General features: G+C 32.9%; 2 protein-coding genes across 3 annotated transcripts; one reads left to right on the plus strand and one right to left on the minus strand.

Annotated features, from left to right (window-relative positions):
• The first annotated feature begins 1,001 nt into the window (after window positions 1-1,001).
• On the plus strand, window positions 1,002-18,149 carry LOC130612062 (apoptosis-inducing factor 3-like). Of its 2 annotated transcripts, none has more exons than XM_057433353.1 (19): window positions 1,002-1,134; window positions 3,198-3,258; window positions 4,106-4,325; window positions 4,407-4,451; window positions 5,069-5,147; window positions 6,294-6,344; window positions 7,245-7,306; window positions 7,401-7,487; window positions 7,566-7,737; window positions 8,011-8,061; window positions 8,504-8,625; window positions 8,721-8,792; window positions 9,874-9,937; window positions 10,638-10,714; window positions 11,648-11,762; window positions 16,011-16,109; window positions 16,792-16,867; window positions 17,625-17,729; window positions 17,888-18,149. In XM_057433353.1, the coding sequence occupies exons 2-19, from the start codon at window positions 3,236-3,238 to the stop codon at window positions 18,030-18,032; spliced, it is 1,665 nt and encodes a 554-aa protein (XP_057289336.1). In that variant the 5' UTR covers window positions 1,002-1,134; window positions 3,198-3,235; the 3' UTR covers window positions 18,033-18,149. The 2 variants fall into 2 exon arrangements, with proteins under 2 accessions (XP_057289336.1, XP_057289335.1); XM_057433352.1 differs by having other exon boundaries at window positions 3,198-3,254.
• LOC130612063 (regulator of G-protein signaling 5-like) lies at window positions 13,674-15,190 on the minus strand. The gene has a single exon (XM_057433354.1). The coding sequence runs from the start codon at window positions 15,079-15,081 to the stop codon at window positions 14,326-14,328; it is 756 nt and encodes a 251-aa protein (XP_057289337.1). The 5' UTR covers window positions 15,082-15,190; the 3' UTR covers window positions 13,674-14,325.
• Window positions 18,150-20,432: the final 2,283 nt, after the last annotated feature.

Raw genomic sequence — 20,432 nt, forward strand, 5'->3', positions numbered from 1 at the left:
ACCTAAAAGATTTCTTAAATTTTTCCTTAATCACATGTTGTGATCATAGACAAAGCATAAAGAATTTTCTTTCTGGGTAGGAGGTGTATTAACCAGGTAAATTCATTCTCGTTCTAAATTCATAAAACTAGTCAGAACCAACCTCGGGCGTGTTTTCTAATCGGGACGGCGAGAAATAAAAAAGAGACAAAGAGGTTGAGTCGGAACTTTTGGATAAAAAAGTTTTGTAGGACACCACACCCTCGTTCCCAGGTATCTGAAACTGTCTACATATATCCAGAAATTAGTCTGCCCTTCTCTTTACTTCCTTGTTTTTTTATAGGATTCGAAACGCCACGAAAAAACTTTTTCTATAAACTGACTTTTCCCCTGGTGCCACCTTATTAACAATGAACTATCCAACTAAGTTCAGCAAAAAAATATTTCCTCCAGGAAAAGTACCTAGCTAGTTAATCCATATTTAAAGTATTATCTAACCTGCTAAATAAAACACCACACCTGTTTTTAAAACTTGAAAGATGCTTATTGCAGTTAGCAAGATAATTTTTCTTGTATATTTTAGTCGCGAGACAATACAATATGTACGTTTTTTAAAGTTTAGCCATTGTAGTTGCATAAATTAACGCGTTCACATAATCTGGCCATTTATTGGCCAAAAATCACTTAACGATACCAGGGTTTTTTTCGTCATTTTCTCTCATAGTCATATCCAAGTAGAAAAAACCCTGGGGACGAGGGCGGAACACTACACAAAAGCTTTTTCTCACAAGGTGCAAAAATTTTTTGGTAAAGCTAAGTCACTAAAGTTTTTTCTGCAAACTCTTTCTTCCCCTTAAGCTTATTTAGCGAAATTATTGTTTGAGCTTCATGTCTAGTCTTAGAGTGCCTGGCCCCTTTTGAGCCTTTATTACAGAAATACCCTGGGAACGAAGTGGGTTTAACATGAGGCGGATGAAACACGTGTACCACGAAGGTTGCGTGCGGTGTGCAAAAATGCGCTCTTAGTTACCTGTGAATAAAGTGATTCCTATTTGCACACAGCAGAATTTACACAACAACTGCTCAGCAGAATTTCGAAAAAGCCTTTACAGAACCGAAACAAAACAAACTGCAGGCAAAAGGCAGTAAGAGAAGGTTTGAATTTTAAATTACTATGCTTTTTTATTTTTATATTTTATAGCTGGCTAGCCTGACTTATGACATACTGTGTAGATGTTCTGCTTGATGAAGAAGCTCTAGCTAACTTAGTCTCTGACCAAATACAATGTCATTATGAGCAGGTAGCTGACTATAACACCAACTAACCCTCTCTTCAACAGTCTTGGCATACTGAAATTCTCTGATATGGTACACCTTAAAAATGTAATATTTCTTCACAATCTGTACCACAAAAACCTCCCAGAGGCCATTCACCAAGTACCTTCAAGGTTGACTTCACACATAGCTACTTATAATACACGTCACCCTTGGCCTTATAAACATTCCCTTGCAGGATAAAAAAGCTTTTGGTTCTGATTCAACACGGTACCAGTGCATTTCTTCATGGAATATCCTTTAACTTTCCTCTCCTGATGATAGCCAATTCATCACCCTCAGTTGTTCTGACCTAAAAAAGTACTTGACTAATTTTTTTTTTTACATTGTACACATGATTTTTTTTTTTGTGTGTGTGTGTTCACATGCCTCTGGTATTGCATCTCCTTGTATTATTTTTGTATTGACGGGTGGTCGTCATCTCTATCATAGCTTTTAGTAGCTAATAATGGTGGTCTCCCAACAGTAGGATCGCTTGAGATCTTTATAACTATTTTTGTATATATTATGTGATTACTACTGTTAAGTAAGTATCTCTATCTATCCCACATGAACACCATTGAAAGAATATTGTTAAAGTCACATGTATTTCTTGTAGGAATTATAAATAGATTTCTTCTCTTTCATCTCAATTTCGCCTTTTGAAAACACACTCCGGACGGGAGCTCAATGTCCAACTTGCTTCACTTGCGGTAAAATTATATATGTCTGCGCTAATTTCAAAATGGCATATTGTACAAGGTATATAAAGCTACTGGAGGGGCACTTCCATTGGCCTGTTATAAAGTACTGAATTAGCAAAAAAAACTGGAATCAATTTAATATGACTGTTTTTAGTAATTGTGTTGTTGATCTTTTTCTATGTAGCTACAGTTAAACTGAAGGCGTCCCATATTTTGCCAACAACAAATCTGACATGGTCATACACTGGAGCAAATTTAGTTTCTCTCATATGAAAGCTTAGACGCAAATGTCTGCAAATCCTTAAAATTCAAATCCACTAATAATACAAAATATTTTCTCAAAGCAAACCCACATATTAAAATCAACCAATAAGCGCAAAACCAGTGTAGTCACCCACATTTAAGTCTTAGCCCCTTAAATAATAAGAGAATTAATCATATTTATTTGAGTGAGTGAGGCTGTTCAAACTTAAACGAAGGATTCTATGAAAACGAGAAAGCAAAACTAAAACTATTCTGATTTCCTAGTGGTAAAAAAAATTATGCTGGGTCTCCTAGCTACATAAAAAAAGTTCATGCAAGTTATAGCGAAAACTCTTTCTTTTTAACATTAGGAAACCACATGCCATTTTTATTCTTAAATTGTTAAATAGAAGGAAAAAGGTTTCTCACATTATATCCTAACTCCCTGCCATTTTTATTTTTATTTCTGAATGTTAAATCAGTAAATAGATGGTCACATACCCTAACTTCCAGTTGCAGTCGCACTCCCATTCAGAGACAGTCCTTTTATTTGGAGACAATACTGTGATGACTTTTGCTGAAGATTAGACAAGTTGGAATATTTTTATTAAATTATGTTTTTTACTAAATCAGGAGAAATATATTGTGATTATAATTAATACTGTATATCCACTTTGGGATATTAATGCTGAATGGATCATGCTTTAGAAATTCATACTATGATACAGCCTTGGGTGAAATCCCTTAAAAGACCTTCTACTTTTTACCATTTTTGTATGCTTTGTTGTTGTTAATCCAAAGTTCAACTCACTTCATTTGTGCAATTAAAATTTTGTCTATCTAACCTACAGTTATTAAAGCTGCAAATTTATGTATCGTCCTGGCATGGTGTATAAACTGGCTTTTTTTCCTACATAGACTTAGTTAAACATTTTTTTACTTGTGTGCATTTTTTAGAACACCTATTATGATTGAGCAACACATATGTGAAGAAAATGACATCAAAGAAGGAGAGTAAGTGAGTTTTTTTTGAGTTAGATTTTTAGTATAAGACATGAAAAAAAGTATATATACTTATATCTACTTTTGTGAGGTGTCTTTAGGAATTATATATACATTGTTTGTATAGCTTACAAAATTTTATTGTGTAGGTAGATGTAGATACCAGGTTACAGGGTGGTGAAAAAATATAAACATCTTTGCATAATTTTTTTTTAAACAATTAGGCTGTTCAACATCATTTTTTTACTTTGGAATCCCTTTGATTTCCTGCTCACTCAACAATAAAGAAAGATTTCCTATTTTAAGGAAGGTGGCAATAGCCATTCAAACAAATGGATTTTTCGGTCAGTGTGTTATCTATACAAATTTTCTTTGTTATTTCACATTAGAAGCAGTTTTGTTTAATTATTTAACTTGCTGGGTTAGCAGATATATTCTCATTTATAAATATGCAATAAAAAAAAAAAGAAGTAGCTTTCACAAATCCCAACTTTTTGTAACAACCCCATGTTGTTGAAAAAGATATCTGTCTGAAAACAATTAAAAACTGGCTTATCTAACAAGTATTTTTCAGGAAATTTTTGGTATGTGTGCAACAAGTTTGCATGTTGATTGTTTTAGGCAGATGTGCTGCATTGGTCATCTTCAATTTGTGTGTGTGTGTGTGTGTGTTGGGGGGTGCAAGCCTCTTCGCCTGCTCATTCTTGAATGTGCAAAAATGCTGCCAGAAAAAAATTTACTACACATTCTCAAGTACTACCCACAGGGAGTTCTGGCCAAAACAATCTTATTAAAAGCTGAACTAACAGGATTAATTAGACACTTGCGATTTTACTCCAGTTACAAAAAACATCTTTTTTTAGAATGAAACAATTTGAACTTGGTCAGGGAAAAGTTCTAATTACCAAGACCAATGGATCCATTTCAGCTGTTAGTGCTAAATGCACACATTACGGAGCTCCTTTAGTAACTGGGGCATATAAAGATGGTAAAGTGCGCTGTCCATGGCATGGTGCTTGCTTCAATACTGTAACAGGCGATATTGAGGATTTCCCTGGTTTAGACAGTTTACACAAATACGAGGCAAGGATTTTATTTTCGCATTTTTAAAATTTCTATGAGGGTTTTTTTATTCATTAATTCATGCTTTTAATTTGTTTTCAGGTGAATATTAGGAACGGTAAGGTATTTGTGAGGGCAAATGAAGAGGTATGCATTTTTTAAAATTTTAATCAACCCAAATGTTTTTTACAATTTAAGACAATTGTTATTTTGATTTAAATTTGACCTGCATTTTGTTGAGCGAAATCATTTTTGAATTAATAAAATACATGTTTTTGCAATAAATTAACTACTTCAACATGTATCTTTCCCAATCTTATATATATACCAAGTGTTTATAACTATTCCTAAATCTGACCATGTAAATATTGTATCTATGAACAATAATAAGGAAGCATTTTAAGTACCAGTTTAAGCCTTTTTTAACCAAAGAAAAACAAGAAAAAGGCAAAATTGTGAAAAAGAATTTAAATTTTATCAGCTGAAATGTAGATGTTGTTTGTAAACGGTATGTACGCACACAACTGTTATTTTTTAAATGTTTAGGAATAGTGCTTTTTTTTAATTGTTGAACCATCACTAGAAGAAATAGTTAAGGAAACACACTTGCAATAATGTATCTGCACAACCACATACTTCATTATATAGTGTTTTTTTATTTGTTTATTATTTTGACATAATGAAATTACACATAATTAATTTCTTTGGTAATGATGCAGTGTACTTAAGTGAATTATAATAGTGTAGTATTTGTTCTTTTTTAGACTTTCTCAGATTTTCGAAGAGTTAAACCAATGCAGACGTGTTGTAGTAATGATGAGATTTATCTCATTATCGGTGGTGGTACGTATGTGTTTTTATTTCTGGTAATTTTTAGAGAAAAAATGTGTAAAATTTTAAACAACCAAAGCAACATACTTATTGAATAAACAGAGTCAGAATAGCTTTCCTTTTTCTCCTTCCCTGGTGTTACAATTTGGGAAATGTAAACAAATGTAGAATAAATCAATTCAACCAAATCTATACCTGATTGATTTCAGTGAGGATCTGGAGTAAAGAGATGTTGCTTTGATAAATTGTATGCACACTACAATTTTTGTGACAGGTCTGTTTTGGTACAGCTTTCGGTCGTATAGCATTTTTGTCTACTATTTGTTAATAGAAATTCAGTAATTTTTCTGTCACTCTTTGTACCTAACAGATCACAGACAGAAAGTTTTTATTAGTGCAGTACTAATGGGATTATGTCCACAACAGGTCTTTCAAAGGCGCACAATACTACATCCTAACAATTGACAAGTTTTGTATATAAAACACTTTTTTTCTCTACATCACAGGAGAATTTATCATTGTAGTTAGAACATTTTTTGCCTTCAATAAATTTTTTATTTTAGCATGTATGTCTTTTTATTAAACTCCACACATTTCTATAAAATATTAAAATAATAAAATAAATCAGGATTCAAATAAAGGACGCTTTATATCATGACTAAAAGCACTAGTGTTATCATTTTGGGAAATTGAAATATAAAAACTTTGGACAGAAGCCTTTTAGGTACCCAAATGTGACTTATAATATCTCTATAATAATAGCCGTCATCTGTAACAATAATAGTCGTCTGTCTGTCTCTGCGCGGACCCCCCGCTGAGTTAGAAAATGATGTTACGGAAACACGAATATCAAATGCGATATATTTTTATCCACTTTGTTGCAACGGGTAAATATAAAGGACGGGCGAACCCATGGATTTTTCCATGGGCCAACGACTAGTATAATATATAAAAATATGAAATAGATATTTTCACACTGATATGAAGGCCGTCTAGAAGTAAAAATTTGATAAAGAAAGCTGCTCAGGTGTTAGTTTAATTTGATCAAAACATCTTCCTTTGATTTTTTTTTCACGCTTTCTATGATACGAGAAGCCAGGACAGTATTTTGAAACTTGCATATCAGCAATAAAATGTTTACACCCTTTTGCATTCTAGGTTGTGCTGCTATTCTATGTGCTGAAACTTTACGACAAGAAGGATTTAAAGGTATACAGCTTTATTTTAATCTGCAGTGGAACATGCAGTATTTTTGTGGTCATGTTAGCAAAGTTTATCACAGACTCATGCTATTTTTATTCCCAGGTAGCATATTAATGTTGTTGTGGTGTGTCTTTTATTGGACACAAGTAATAACTTGAGATTATTGTGACTTTTTTTCTGTCTCAAGTTTGTTGTATAGACATGACATGATTTATGATAAAATAGTTGTGTTACTACAAGTTTAAATATTCACCAACTACCATTGTTCATTATATTAATGTGTAAGTCTTTACATATCCCTTGTAAGTTTAAATTGTGCAGTGAATTTCCCCTTTTCTTAAGAGGGAAAGGATATTATATTTTTGTACTATTTTATAGAACCATATTCTAATAACTGAGCATTTAACTTCACTATCATGGCAAGAAAGATTTCTTTTGAAAACCCCAGTAAACAGTCCCAAACATTGTCGAATCTAAGCATTTTGATATTCTTAGGGAAGAAAATGATGATCTGATCCCAAGGAAAGCTAATTCAAGTAAACAAACAAACAAACATTTCTGAAACACAATATGAAAATCTCCTCATATTCTTAAATAATTTTTTAAATTTCGTTTAAAATCAAAACAAAACAAATTGAAATTATTAATTTTTGCAAACACGTTGTGTGTCTTATCTTTGCCTCCATTTTCTTATTCTGTAGAAGAGTAAATTTGCACATAGGCGACGTCACAAAATAATAAATAAAATAGACCTATTTCAATATCCATTCCCCACGAAATATGCATATCAAAATATCAAATAAGATGAAAATAGTGTTATTTATAAACTATTAATCTACACCTGTATACATATATATAAAGTTGTTAATTTATGCTGACGCTTACAGGTTTTATTATTACCATTAGGCCAAGTCATCATGGCCACACAAGAATGTCACGTGCCATATGACCGAACTAAACTTAGTAAGGTAAAATTATTTTGATTATGTATGAATAAAGTAACAGAAGATAGACATGTGTGCATTTATTTGGCAGATAAATTGGCATCAAATGATATTTTAGATGTTGAATGCAGAGGCGGAGAAGTTGTACTTACGAAAAGAAGCATTCTTGAAAGAAAAAGATATTGAAATACAATTTAACAAGAAGGTTAGTATTTTTCAATTGACTGACAAATTTCCTTACCTGATAGGCTCACCATAAAAAGAATGACAAATTTGCTTATAGGCGTGTTCTGTCGATTCAACAAAGAGCACAGTTAGTTTTTCTGATGGCTCTGTTCAGCAGTACACTAAACTATTTGTTGCTACTGGCGGACAACCACGTGTATTGTCAATACCTGGTCATGATTTGCAAAACATCTTTTATCTACGATCACCAGAAGACGCTAACAAGATTCGTAAGTAAAAGAACATACTTTTGAATGTTGTTAACGTTGATATTATTATGCTGAACGCTGATTAAAAAGATTCTCACTTTCATAGTCTCTGGCATGACTTGGCTGGGGTTTGAAACCAATACTTTCTGCAGTGGAAGCGAACACGCTACCACAAGGCAACCGGCCAGTCATGTCTTTATCTCTTTGTGTGTCCACATAGGAAACTTAGATATGTTTTTTTTGCAAGATATGTAATTGTAGTTGTGCGTTATATTGTAAACACTTACACTGTAGATGAATCGTCACAAGGAAAAGATGTTGTCATTTTGGGCACTGGATTCATTGGTCAGTAGCTAATTTTAAATCAGTGTATGTATGGTAAATCGTACTTAGCGTGCACGCTTTGTCGTGATTTTTTGTTTTGGTTGCCAGTTTATAGGTTGTATTAGTTTTTCAGTTTTTAATATGTTGCGTGAAATTAGACGATGTGGTAAATGATTATTGAGTTAACTGATATTGTCAGAAAACGCTGGCTCTAATTTTCGTAACATACCGTAGAAAGAGTAGTGTTGGATGTTTGTCTAGAACATGAACGTTTATAAATATTATTGGCATGTAAATCAGACTAAGAACATACAATAACTGTTTATTTTTTGGATCACTCTGTATTATGGAATTGACAATAACATTGATTTGCAGAGGATTTATGAAGCCACTCACACACAGCATTTAAATTACAACTGAGATATTTTCTGCGTCTTTGACGTTCGTTTCATTGTGTATGCAGGGATGGAAATAGCAGCCTACTTAACTGGCAAAGCCAAATCAGTAACTGTAGTTGGTAGCGGTCAAACTAAGGTTCCATTTGGAAAGTTGCTAGGTGAAGAAGTTGGAAGTAGATTTATGAAGGTATGGTCTACTTGGAATATATTCCTTACACCAGGTACCTTGACTGCCTCTTCTTCTCTTTTTACAATGTATACAATAAATTTATTTATTTCAAGATGCATATGGATAAAGGAGTCAAATTTCATCTCGACCAACCAGTAAAAGAAATCAAAGGTACTGGTGGAAAGGTATATTTTTTGTTTATTAATAAACTTGACTTTGGAAAAACAATATTAAGACAAATTTTAACATTTTTCTGGTTAATTATTATTTGTTTTTTTTATTGATATATTTTAAAAAACATGAATGTCTTAACCCTATTCGGTCCGGGGTTTTTCGAACATACTATGACCGGGGGGGGGGGATTCCGCCCCCCCTCAATAACTTTTCATAGGATTCCGCCCCCCCTCAATAACTTTTCATAGGATTGTTCAAATTGAATCAAACTTGGCACACTTATAGTACGTCATAAAAGGAACAAAATGGCGCCATTAAACTTTCGCTTGCGTCAGCACATTTTCTGTGACGTCATCAGAAGCTTGAAAATAGTTTAAAATGCCACTATCTGCTTAAAATATAATTACTTTTGTTCTAGAGCGAATTTTTACATTCTGTTGGAAGTTTCTGAAAGCTAAGTAAAAGTTATTTAACATATCTTCCGGTTTTTACATGGATCGGATAAATAATTGCCAAAAATTGCCCGAAAATCCGTTTTTTTCCGATTTTCGGGTGAAATCCGAAAATATCGGGAAATCAAATTAGTCACGTGTTCAAATTATTCACAATGATTCTTCTTGATGAAACAAAGTTGTGTTGCAAGTTTCAAGTTCTAAGGATAATTCTAACAGGAGTTATTATATTTTCCCCATTATAAGGACTTCATAGAGATTTTTAGGGGTAGTTTCGAGTAATGGCCAATATCAATGCCTCTGAAAGGTATTGGACCTAAAAAATTAGCATGCAGGTATCTAATAGATAAATGTTGAAACTAAGTAAGTATCATAGCCATATAACTAAGCAATCAGGAGTTATTAAAAAAAAACCGTCAGGGGGGGCGGAATCCGCCCCCCCCCCCCGGACCGAATAGGGTTAAACATTATAAATATTGAGCATATAAAAAATTTAGATACAACAGCTTAAAATTATGGCATCCTATACTCTGTATACAACTTAAAATATCTTTCGGTTTCACTCGTAAAAGGGTACCAACAATGGCTGATGCAAAATAAATCACACTAAGTTGATTTTTCACCTGTAATTTTTTTTCAGGTTGCAGGTGTTGTATTACACGATGATCAAGTTCTTCCTGCAGATGTCGTGTTGTCTGGGATTGGTATAGTTCTACTTTTACATTTGCATTTTTTTAAATAACAAAAAGTTAAAAAGTTCGATGCGTAATTTTTTGGGCTGCGTAAATGGTGATTTAACAGGCGCATAACTAAACAGCTTCTTCTTTCGTTGCTCCCTTTAACTTCTCCGCATTGTTTCGCTATCTATATTGAGGCTTAAAAGTGCCAAGAAATTTGGGAAATAGTACTATGCTGACGTCAGCGTAAATTAATTCCGATTAAGATTTTGGATTTAGCCAAATAATCGTTAGTTTATCTGGAAACGATAGTGTACTTTGACAGGTTCAAAGTCCACGCAGCTAATACGGGAAGAATGTAATTGATTTCTCTAGGATTGGACCTTCGATTTTTTTCTTTTTACATGAGTTGGAAACTTGTAACCCTTTGTTCAAAATAGATTTTATTATCACACAACAAGCGTATTAACAATATTTGATAATTTTTCTCAAAACAAATATCTTATTCAGCTCTTGTGCATCCTTAATCAAAGGTGGGGATTATTTGTGAATGTTGATTTTAAGAGTGGGAGAATTATTTGAAGGGGAGGGCTTATTGGAGGAAGTGAGCTTAATCAAGTATTTCCGGTAACACTTCTCGATATAACGAGCTTACGCTTTAACGATTTTTTATCGAGAGTTAATTGTATTGGGAAAAACTGTAAAATACAAGCTTTTTTATGTCCAGGTGTCGTGCCTTCCACTGGATTCATGAAAGACACAAATGTGCAGATGAACAAGTATGGACACATCATTGTTGATAAGGTAGGTGGAGTATTTGCTACTTTTGTTTACATGTCAGCGAAAGTTTTGTCGTTGCGAAAGTAAAATTCATCGTTACTTCTGTTTTTATCTTGGAAACCTACGCAAATTCATCGTTACTTCTGTTTTTATCTTGGAAACCTACGCAAATTCATCGTTATTTCTGTTTCTATATCTGAAACTTTCGCAAATTCCTCGTTACTTCTGTTTTTATCTCTGAAACTTTCGCAAATTCCTCGTTACTTCTGTTTTTATCTCTGAAACTTTCGCAAATTCCTCGTTACTTCTGTTTCTATCTCTGAAACTTTAGCTAATTCCTCGTTACTTCTGTTTCTATATCTAAAACTTTCGCAAATTCATCGTTATTTCTGTTTCTATATCTGAAACTTTCGCAAATTCATCGTTACTTCTGTTTTTATCTCTGAAACTTTCGCAAATTCATCGTTACTTCTGTTTTTGTGTCAGGAACTTTAGTGGAATAACGTTTCACCTCTTGAAGAAGCAAAATGAAAATTGTAAATGTAAATTTTATATTTGTATAAAATTTAAGTTTTTTTTTTTCGAAGTAGCATATTTAATAAGCGTTTAAATAAGACTAATGAAATTTTTAACATGTTTTTTGAAAAAAATGATATAATTTTCAACAAAATTTTTCTTCCCAAAAACTGGCATTTAGTTCCTCGCTTTACCGAAAAAAGGCGACCCGAAAAATTTTCTATAATGAAAGTTTCAGTATTCCATTTTGAGATTTCCACTACTGTAGAGTAAACTGTATATACTCTAACTGTGTGAACGAAAATCACGTTAATGTCTACTGCATCCTCATTCGGGTGACGTTACATTACCTGTGATCCAAAAAACGAATGTGTGTTAAAAATGAACTACATTTAGTAACCATTTTTTTTAGTAGATCTGTTATAAGTTTTTGTCATTTAGTTCATGAAAGCTGGCGAAGGAATCTATGCTGGAGGTGATATTGTTTCGTATCCTTATTGCCATGACAACGATTGCATGATAAATATTGGTCACTGGCAACTCGCTTCTGCCCACGGTTAGTACCATGCTAATGTTTAACCTTATATAGATGAGTTTATGACGTGATTTTGCATCTAGAACAATGGACATGCACGCGCATATGCATAGGCAAATAAATTAACAACAGGCGGCAACGATCAAAGATATTATGGAATGAAAAAACACTAAAACTGGTAAAGTCTCTTTTTAATTAGAGAATGTTAGTTTAGAAAAAACAAATCCAGTGCGTGTTTTGTATTCCTAAAAATCTATAAAAAAAACCAATTTGACCTACGTGGTCCTTCTTTTCTTGTGTGTCAAAATGCGGGACTTTGTAAATATTCGCAACTCATCAATTATCTGGAATGTAAACACCTCTAAAATGACAGTATTTTACTTGAAATGAACGTGCAATTCCTCTTTGTAGTTGGCTAGAAATTTTTTTAACACAGTATTGGTTGCGATATAAACACTTTTATATAATTGCGGCGGTGTTGTGGTGGTGGCACATAGGTTGTGCGGCTGTCAGATTAAAAGTCCGCCACCCCACCTGATTCAGTGAACTCAGGGTGCCAAACCGATTGAATTGGAGTATATAGATAAGTTACTTTAGTCAGTTTCATGATCGTCTTCCCAGCCGACACAAAGAGATCTAAAAGACATCTTTTAGACATCTTCCGCATTTCTAAAAGACGTCTTTTTTAGCGCTGATTTGTCCGTCTATAATGCATCTTTTTAAGTGTCTAAAAGAGGTCTTTTTAAAGATGCATTTCTCTTTTAGACATCTTTTAAAAAACGTCTTTCCATTTTAGACGTTTTTAACAATTTTTTTTTACAACGCGTCTTTTTAAAGACGTCTTTTAGACCTTTTACAGATGTATAAGCGACTAAAATGCATCTTTAATGCAACGTTTTAAATGCATCTTTTCTAAAAGACATCTAAAATGCGTATAATACAAGATTCGAATTTATTTACTTTCAAAAGACGTTTAAAAGATGTCTTTTGAAAGACGTTCTTAAGAAGATGCATTAAAGACATCTTAATATAAGATTTAAAAAAGACATCTTAAGACGTCAAGAGTTGTAAATGAACGCTATTTAAGAGTAAAAATATTCATTTAACATCCAGAAAAATCAAACAAAAGTCACGATATTACACAGTAAATGATCCTGAATGATTCTAATTTTGATCCAAGAAATTTGCTAGATACCTTTGTAGAGAGGGTGTTGACATCGCCCTGGCTGGTGTAGTAAGCAAATAAGCTAATTATTAACTTTTAACGCGTTTTTAAGTTATAACTATAGTTATGACTTACAACCCAAGTTGTAATGTTAACTTCAGTTATAAATTTAACTGGAATAATAACTTAAGGCATCAACTAATGTGTACATAAGCTAACTCATGAACAGACGTGCTCAAAACATCTTTGGCTTTAGTTAAGTTGAGTTAAATATAAGATTAATAATTCGGTCCGCAAACAAAGCATTTTAGTCAGTAGTATTTCCACCATTATTAATTATGCAAATTCATTGTAAATCCACTGAATTCAAAACAGCGTTTGAAGTTATAACTGGAGTTATAACTTGAAAACGAGTTAAATTTTAATATAAGTTGAAGTGGCACAAATATGCCACTATACATTACAAATATATCAGAGCAATATCTCACGTGAACAAATAGAGTGATAACGCACTAAATGATTTATATTTCCATTAAAATGTATATCTCTTAAACAGAACCGATATTTTCACACCATTTTTATTTTCTTTCAAATAAGCGAGTTAGGTGTGGCAAATGTTTTGCACTGCACGCGAAAATTAACAACAAATCATATCTCAAATTCACAGCTTACTAGTAGGGTGTCTGCTGGACTTATAATCGCAGGAAGAGACTTTTAAAACCTTGAATAGCCGTCATTGTTTAGGGAAAAACCTTAGAATATAAATATTTCTAAAAACAAATCTCACTTGTTGTAATTTATTGTGTCGTAATAACTTTATATGTTTACAGCTTTTTGAAAATTTCCTCTCTTCGAAATTATTTACTTTAGGAGTGACATTTTTACATTCACCTCTATTCCACCTTTTTTCCTTCAAGATTCTACCTAGATATTTTCCCTGTGTATTTAAGAACCCTTGGATTATAGCAAAATACCTCAAAGCTCTTAGATTTTAGAGTGGCTACCAACATTATGGTAGCCACCCTGATCAGGCATATTGTTATAAAAGATTTTTAGACTGGTCAAAAACGCGCATATCATTTATTTTTATGTCAATCATCACGAAGTCAGATTCTAAGACGGTTATGAAACTTCTTGTAAAGATGACATCACAAAGTTTGAGATACACGGAAAGAATAACCAATACTCAAGGGGCCAGGGAAATTTTAAGAGTTTTTAAAATATCTAGCATCGATAGTTCGCATGGTTGGTTATTAAATGTCATCCTGGAAGTCACTAATCTTGGTTATTGACCAATGGTGGCCATTTTCATCTCACATGTGACAGTTACATTCAAATGTGTTTCAGAAATGTTAGGATCATTGAATCAACGTGTACACACATTTTAACTTCGTTCTTTGATTTGATTGTCTCTCCTGCTCAAGCTGATTTGTCTTGATTAGCCAGAAATATGTCGTACCTTGTTTTTGGTTTTTCGTTCGAGCTGTCGGCCAGCAACTGTTGATATTTCTTGGATTTTAAAAACCTAGGGTAGCTATCAGTTTTCATTAATCTGAAAATTTCACATTGTGCTTTTAAAAATGTTTGTTTTGTTGGTTTGGCTATCTGATCGCGCACGTCGTTGACAAGTTGCGAATCTAAGTTGACTTGGTTAGGCGACCTTCTAGACAGAAACTCGTTGTAGATAATTTTAGCTTTCTCATGGAGCACCTCCACTGAGCTTTTTTTATAATTTTCACACGCTAACCAGAACCTGATATTTTCCGAACTATGTTCGCTTCTTAGATACATTGAAAAGTTATGTATACCAGCGGGATCTTTCAACAATTTATCCAACGATTCTGACCACGTTTCAAGCTGTTGCAAGTTTTCTTGTCGTATAGTATGCTGTGAAAGATTCACAGCCTGGAATATCGACTCCAAACTCCTCATGTTTTGTTTCGTTCTTTCACGCACGGGAGAATAACATAACTCTTTGGATGTGGGTACATTTTGAAGAGAGTTACGCTTTTCCAGTTTGTCTTTATTAGTGTTTAACATATTCTCTGAAGCACATCCAGGAAGGGAGTGTCTTGTGTACAAATTATCCTGCGACAGAAATTCTTGTCGTGTTACATGCGAGCTTTTCTTCAACGAATATCTTCTACTCTCGGTGTTCAAACAACCGAAAAACATGATGTGGCGTAACAATGGAACTCGATGGGAAAGCAAATATCGAGTGAATTAAGAGTATTGTTAAAGCCTGTAGGAGATTCTTTGAACAATTCGAAAAGTTGAATTATTATTTGAAATTGGAATTTACTTCGTATCGACCATCTGCGTCCCAACACGATTTTTATTTCGTTTACATATTTCTACAAACATCTGATGGAATTGTTGAGTTCTTCTTTTGTCTTCTTTTTTTCGTCAATTTAACTTTTCCGAAGTGTCAATTTGATCAAGCCTTTTTTATGTTTTATAGCATTTGTATAATTTTATCTTTTTATTTTTTTTTTTTATTTTATTCATATTATTTTATCAAATTATCATTTTTTTGCTCCTTATTATTAATCATTTCTGTGGAATTCGTTGCGTGTTGCAATTTTTAAAAATCTTTTTCAGTGGATAGTTTTATTTTCTTCGGAAATTATTGAATTGTAAAATAAAAGCTGTAATTTAATATCACAATTTTTTAATAGAAACAAATTTAAAAAAAGAAACAATGCCACTAAAATAGAAATAATGAAATGTTTTTTTTATCAGCAATTGTAATTTTAAAATCAGACTGGGATATATAACACAATTAGATTATGCTTATCTTTGCTTACCCTGCGAGCTTCATAGATAAGATGAAATGGCTTTGTTTTTAGTTCAGACAGTGTAGTGGTATTAACTAAGCCTTAAAAATAATTAAAATACCCATAAGTAAACACACATTGGAAAGAGACACTAAGGCTGAGCAACTTGCTCAGTATGTGCTTAAGATATTTTCTGATCCTATCCTGAATGTGCTTATTAAAAGAACAACATTCTAACCAGGCATTAGTCTTATTGTTTAATAACCATAATGTTTTAACCTTAAACAGCAACCTGATATTCTTGTACATGTAATTCATGTTACACAGGTCGCGTTGCAGCCATGAACATGCTGGGAAAGAAAACACCGTGTGTAACCGTCCCTTTCTTCTGGACAGGTCAATTTGGAAAATCACTTCGATACGCAGGTAAGAGGCTTGTCAAGATGAGAAAGCATCTTATATATTAGTTTTCCGCTTGTTATAGAAACTTAGTAAAACAGGGAAAGTTCCACCTGCGGCTAAATGTGTGGTACAGTGTTAAAAGGGACCTGTCACGGTGACAGAGCATCGCATACCAGGTGTGCGCTTGGTACGAAAAACTCAGGAAGTTTCAACAATGTTACAGTGTCAAATATGTTCACACTCGTGTTTTACATATTTGTCTAGTCTTTTCTAAAGTTTTTGATGTATGGATTATCTCTTTGGTACAGGAAACATGTTTGTTCTTTCTGCTGGTAATTGAGATTGATTTGAAATAATAATGATTTAAGTGGGTATTTATTTTCGAGATTTTAGTAGATTTTGGCGATAATTGGTGAAATTGAATGCCCGCGAAATTCTCTTCAAGATGCCACTACCAAAAATTACTGAGGAAAGGCGACGTTGTTAAAACTATAACAAAGGATCATTAAAAGTGTAATTTTAATAAAATTTGGACCTTGCGCGTAGAAAATTGTGTTCCGAAATTAAAAGCATTTTTGTATTTACGGAAAAAATCTTCCTTCGATGCAAAAAGACGGCCTCTACATGACCAATTTACAGGCTTATTTAGTTTTCGGAATACAAATGAAGTTCTTTAAGCGATTAAGGTAGATTTTATTCTCATTAGGTCATTGTTCATCCTTTGATGAAATCGTATACGAAGGAGATGTGGAAGACATGAAATTTGCAGCATATTATTTAAGGTAACGTATTTTATCACTTGGTTTCTTGTGACAAAATTTCCATGTAGTACGACAGTCGTAAGATCATAGTTTCATCATGAAAGGAGTTGCAAATAAATGGCAGATATCGATTGAGGAAAGGTGTAAAAAATAATTTTGTTCCGGTACAAGCTCCCTTTGTGGGTGCAAGCTACTACAAATAGTGCAACCTTACATGTGAGGAACACACCCACGTGGAGGATTCAAGATTGTGGGTTGGTGAAGCAAAACTCACACGGTGGGTGCAAAACTCACATAGTGGGTGCAAAAACACATGATGGGTGTAAAGAGACATAGTGGGTGCAAAATTTACATAGTGGTTGCAAAAACACATGGTGGGTGCAAAAACACATGGTGGGTGCAAAAACACATGATTTTCACACAAGTATTTTCCTGTAATTTCTTCTGTAAGATTTATTTTCACCAATTGACCTTTCCTGGAATTTTCACGCAGACAAATTTTGGCGAATGTGGACAAAATTTGCGAAAATTAATTCATTGATTAATTTAGGTACTTAATTACTGCAAATCGAAAGGAACTGACATTAAAACAAGAAAAGGGTTGATTATGAGGAACTGCATTTCCTCTTTAAAGTTTTTTCTACTTTTTTTCCTAAAACCCAAGAAACCTAAATTCTACAAAAAAAGCCCTATAATTACGAAGTTTTAGTAGCCACCCTATCATATGGTGTAGGACCAGAGATAGAGCAAAAAAAAGAAAAAATATTTTTTCTTTTAGAGAGGGAAAAGTTCATGCGATCGCTTGTATGAATATGGGTGCAAAAGCATCAGAAGTCGCGTTCGAATTGCAAAATGGCTGTTTTCCCTGTCCAGAACATTTAAGGTAATTCTGTGTAAGAAAAAATACTAATTATAGAAGATGTAATTTTTTAGGTTTTCAGCTTTTTTGTTGTGTATATGTTTTTTAGAAAGTTTTCTGATATTTATAGTTGTTTTTTATTTATATTTTTATTTATTATTTGAGTAATTTGTTTATCTTAGGGTAGTAAGTTCGTCAAAACATTTGTCCTCACACAAGGTTGGTGAGCATAATTTTTTCAGGTATGGTGTCGGAATAGCGCTTTTTTCTGTCGCATGCGTCATAATCGCTCGAAAATTTAATGTCTTTTCTACAAGAAATTTGTAATTTTAATAATGGTGTTATATTTTTCAAAATGTTGTACAAATTATCTTTTGTAAAATATCGTTCAGTTTTGGAAATTTTTGTACTTTTTTTTGTATGCAAATACATTTGATATTGGAATTTGTTGTTGTTTTCTTCTCTCTGTTGCTTTCGCTAAAAAATAAAATACAATCACGTGACTCTCATACCACTCTATGAGTTATAAAAGCGCTTGTATCAGCAAAGATATGCTACCTGTAGGTCAAGACAAGTTCGGGGTGTATTATACCATACATGACCCCTTCCCTTGTCTTTGTTGGTTTATAAATTACTCAAAGCTGTCCTATTGGTGGTTTAACCATGCGTTAGATTCAAAGGTTTGAAAATGAAACGACTTTTGGATATCAACAAGTCTTCGAACCAGTCGGTTTTGCTATTTTATCTTTTCTTACTGGGATTTTGTACGATCGATACCAAATAGAAGGGGTATCCAGATATGCGATTGCGTTTTTTTTTTGAATTTTCCAATTTTTTTTCTTTTGTTTGGTGGTATCTATCCAAGTATCATTATTGCCACTTTTTCTTATTCCTTGCGATTTTTATTTATGTCTTGCTGTTGAGCAATATTTAATGCTACCAATTCAATTTCTTCAGTTTTTTGGTTTTGCAATATTTTGGGCAGCAGCTGTTGAACATACCAACCAGATAAGTCCAATGGAAATCTCAGTCACAATATTTAGTATAATCACCAGTTCGTATTATAGTTTAGGAAATGTTATAGCAAGTATTGTTGGTGGAATTATTTATGATAAGTACGGTGGTAGATGGTTATTTAGAATTTCATCGAATCAATTGCGCTTTTATGACCTGCTCAATTATCTTGTATTTCTTTCTGTATGAAAAGAAAAAGAGGAATTTTTAAAGGCTGAATTCGTAGATGGAATTATAATTGAAGCAAGTATTAGTGATGAAGAAGAGGAAGAAAGATTTTAGCTATTCTCCTTAATTCCTCCTTATTTTCTTATTTTTTTCTGATCGTAACTTTTTTGGAAATGTGTTTATGGATTGTTCATCACTAGTAAAATAAGACATAATTCTCTGTTACCTTAAATCCTATATTTTATATCTTTCAGGGCATAATTAATATGTACTTTTGTTTAATATATATAATTTTCTATCATTGAACATAGTATGTAACATTAAAGATAGACAACTTAAATTGGTTTTCTCCTTAATTATCCTTATTTTTTATTTTTTTTTATTCCCGTTCGCAGCAAAATATCCTTAAAAAATGTCAATTTGTCTCCTTAATTCTCTTTAATATCCTTACTTTTGTTCTCATTTTATTAGTGGTCACCCTGTCTTGTAGCTACGATAAACATCTTTAAAGTTTGGAGAATATATTGTGTTGTTTTACCAGAGGCCACAAAAGTACTTAAAAGCTTAACATAGCTTGCTTGCTAGTTGCTGAACAGAAATTTTGTTTTATTTTAAATCCAGTTTATGAAAAAAGTTTTTATTTTTATGGCATTCTGAGGCACATGTCCTGTGGAGAAAAGTAAGGAAGTAAAGACAAAGGCAGAAGAATATATGGATATATGTAGCGACAGCTTCAGATTGTGAAAGCCTGTTTTTTTAAAATTTAGGATGGAACTGAAGTACTTTTCTGTCATCAGGAAAATCCTTAGTATAATTTGTGTCATAAATTAATTTTAATTGTAGTTTCTAATATAGACAAATATATGAAGTTTTGCTTCATGGATAATCCAGTAATTTTTAATTTGTGAAGAGCTAAAATTAAAAAAAAAAAAAAATCAGTTTAGGCCAGAAAATTAGCCCGTTTAGTGTGTGATTAGCGAAACTTTCAAAATATATATTTCGCGTACCAATTCAAAAAGATAAAAAAGATTCTCAGATAAGTTTCCAAAGTCTTTTATATGAATTCAGCTAGTTTTTTGACGGAAGGTAAGCTTTAAGTATATGTTGAAAAAAGTGAAGAAACGACCTTTGTTTTCTTTTTCCCTAGTTAAACCTCTCTCCTACTGTTTTCCTTTTTTTTATGTATATTTAGGGCATATGCAAACAACAACAACAACAACGGCGGAGAATATACAGCTTTGAAGCTAAACCCTGTTTTTTTTTGTTTACATCCCTGTATTCTTAGGGCAAAAATTGAGAAAATCAAAAACAATTCTTTCTGTCGAGGCTTCACGTCCTCTAGCAAAAATAATTTTTGCTTTAAACTTGAACTTGCCCTGCAGTGTTTTTTTAATAAGACGATGGAACGCAAACTAAGAACCTAAAATACACGACCTGTATATTTTTTACATGAAGATGGAACGCGTCCAAGCAATCTTCAACCCAAACCTGTGAAAGAAAATAACTAAAATAACTTGATAGTGCCGAAAATATTGACCACTCCTT

This window comes from Hydractinia symbiolongicarpus, chromosome 10 (assembly GCF_029227915.1).
Source record: "Hydractinia symbiolongicarpus strain clone_291-10 chromosome 10, HSymV2.1, whole genome shotgun sequence".
NCBI lineage: Eukaryota > Metazoa > Cnidaria > Hydrozoa > Anthoathecata > Hydractiniidae > Hydractinia > Hydractinia symbiolongicarpus.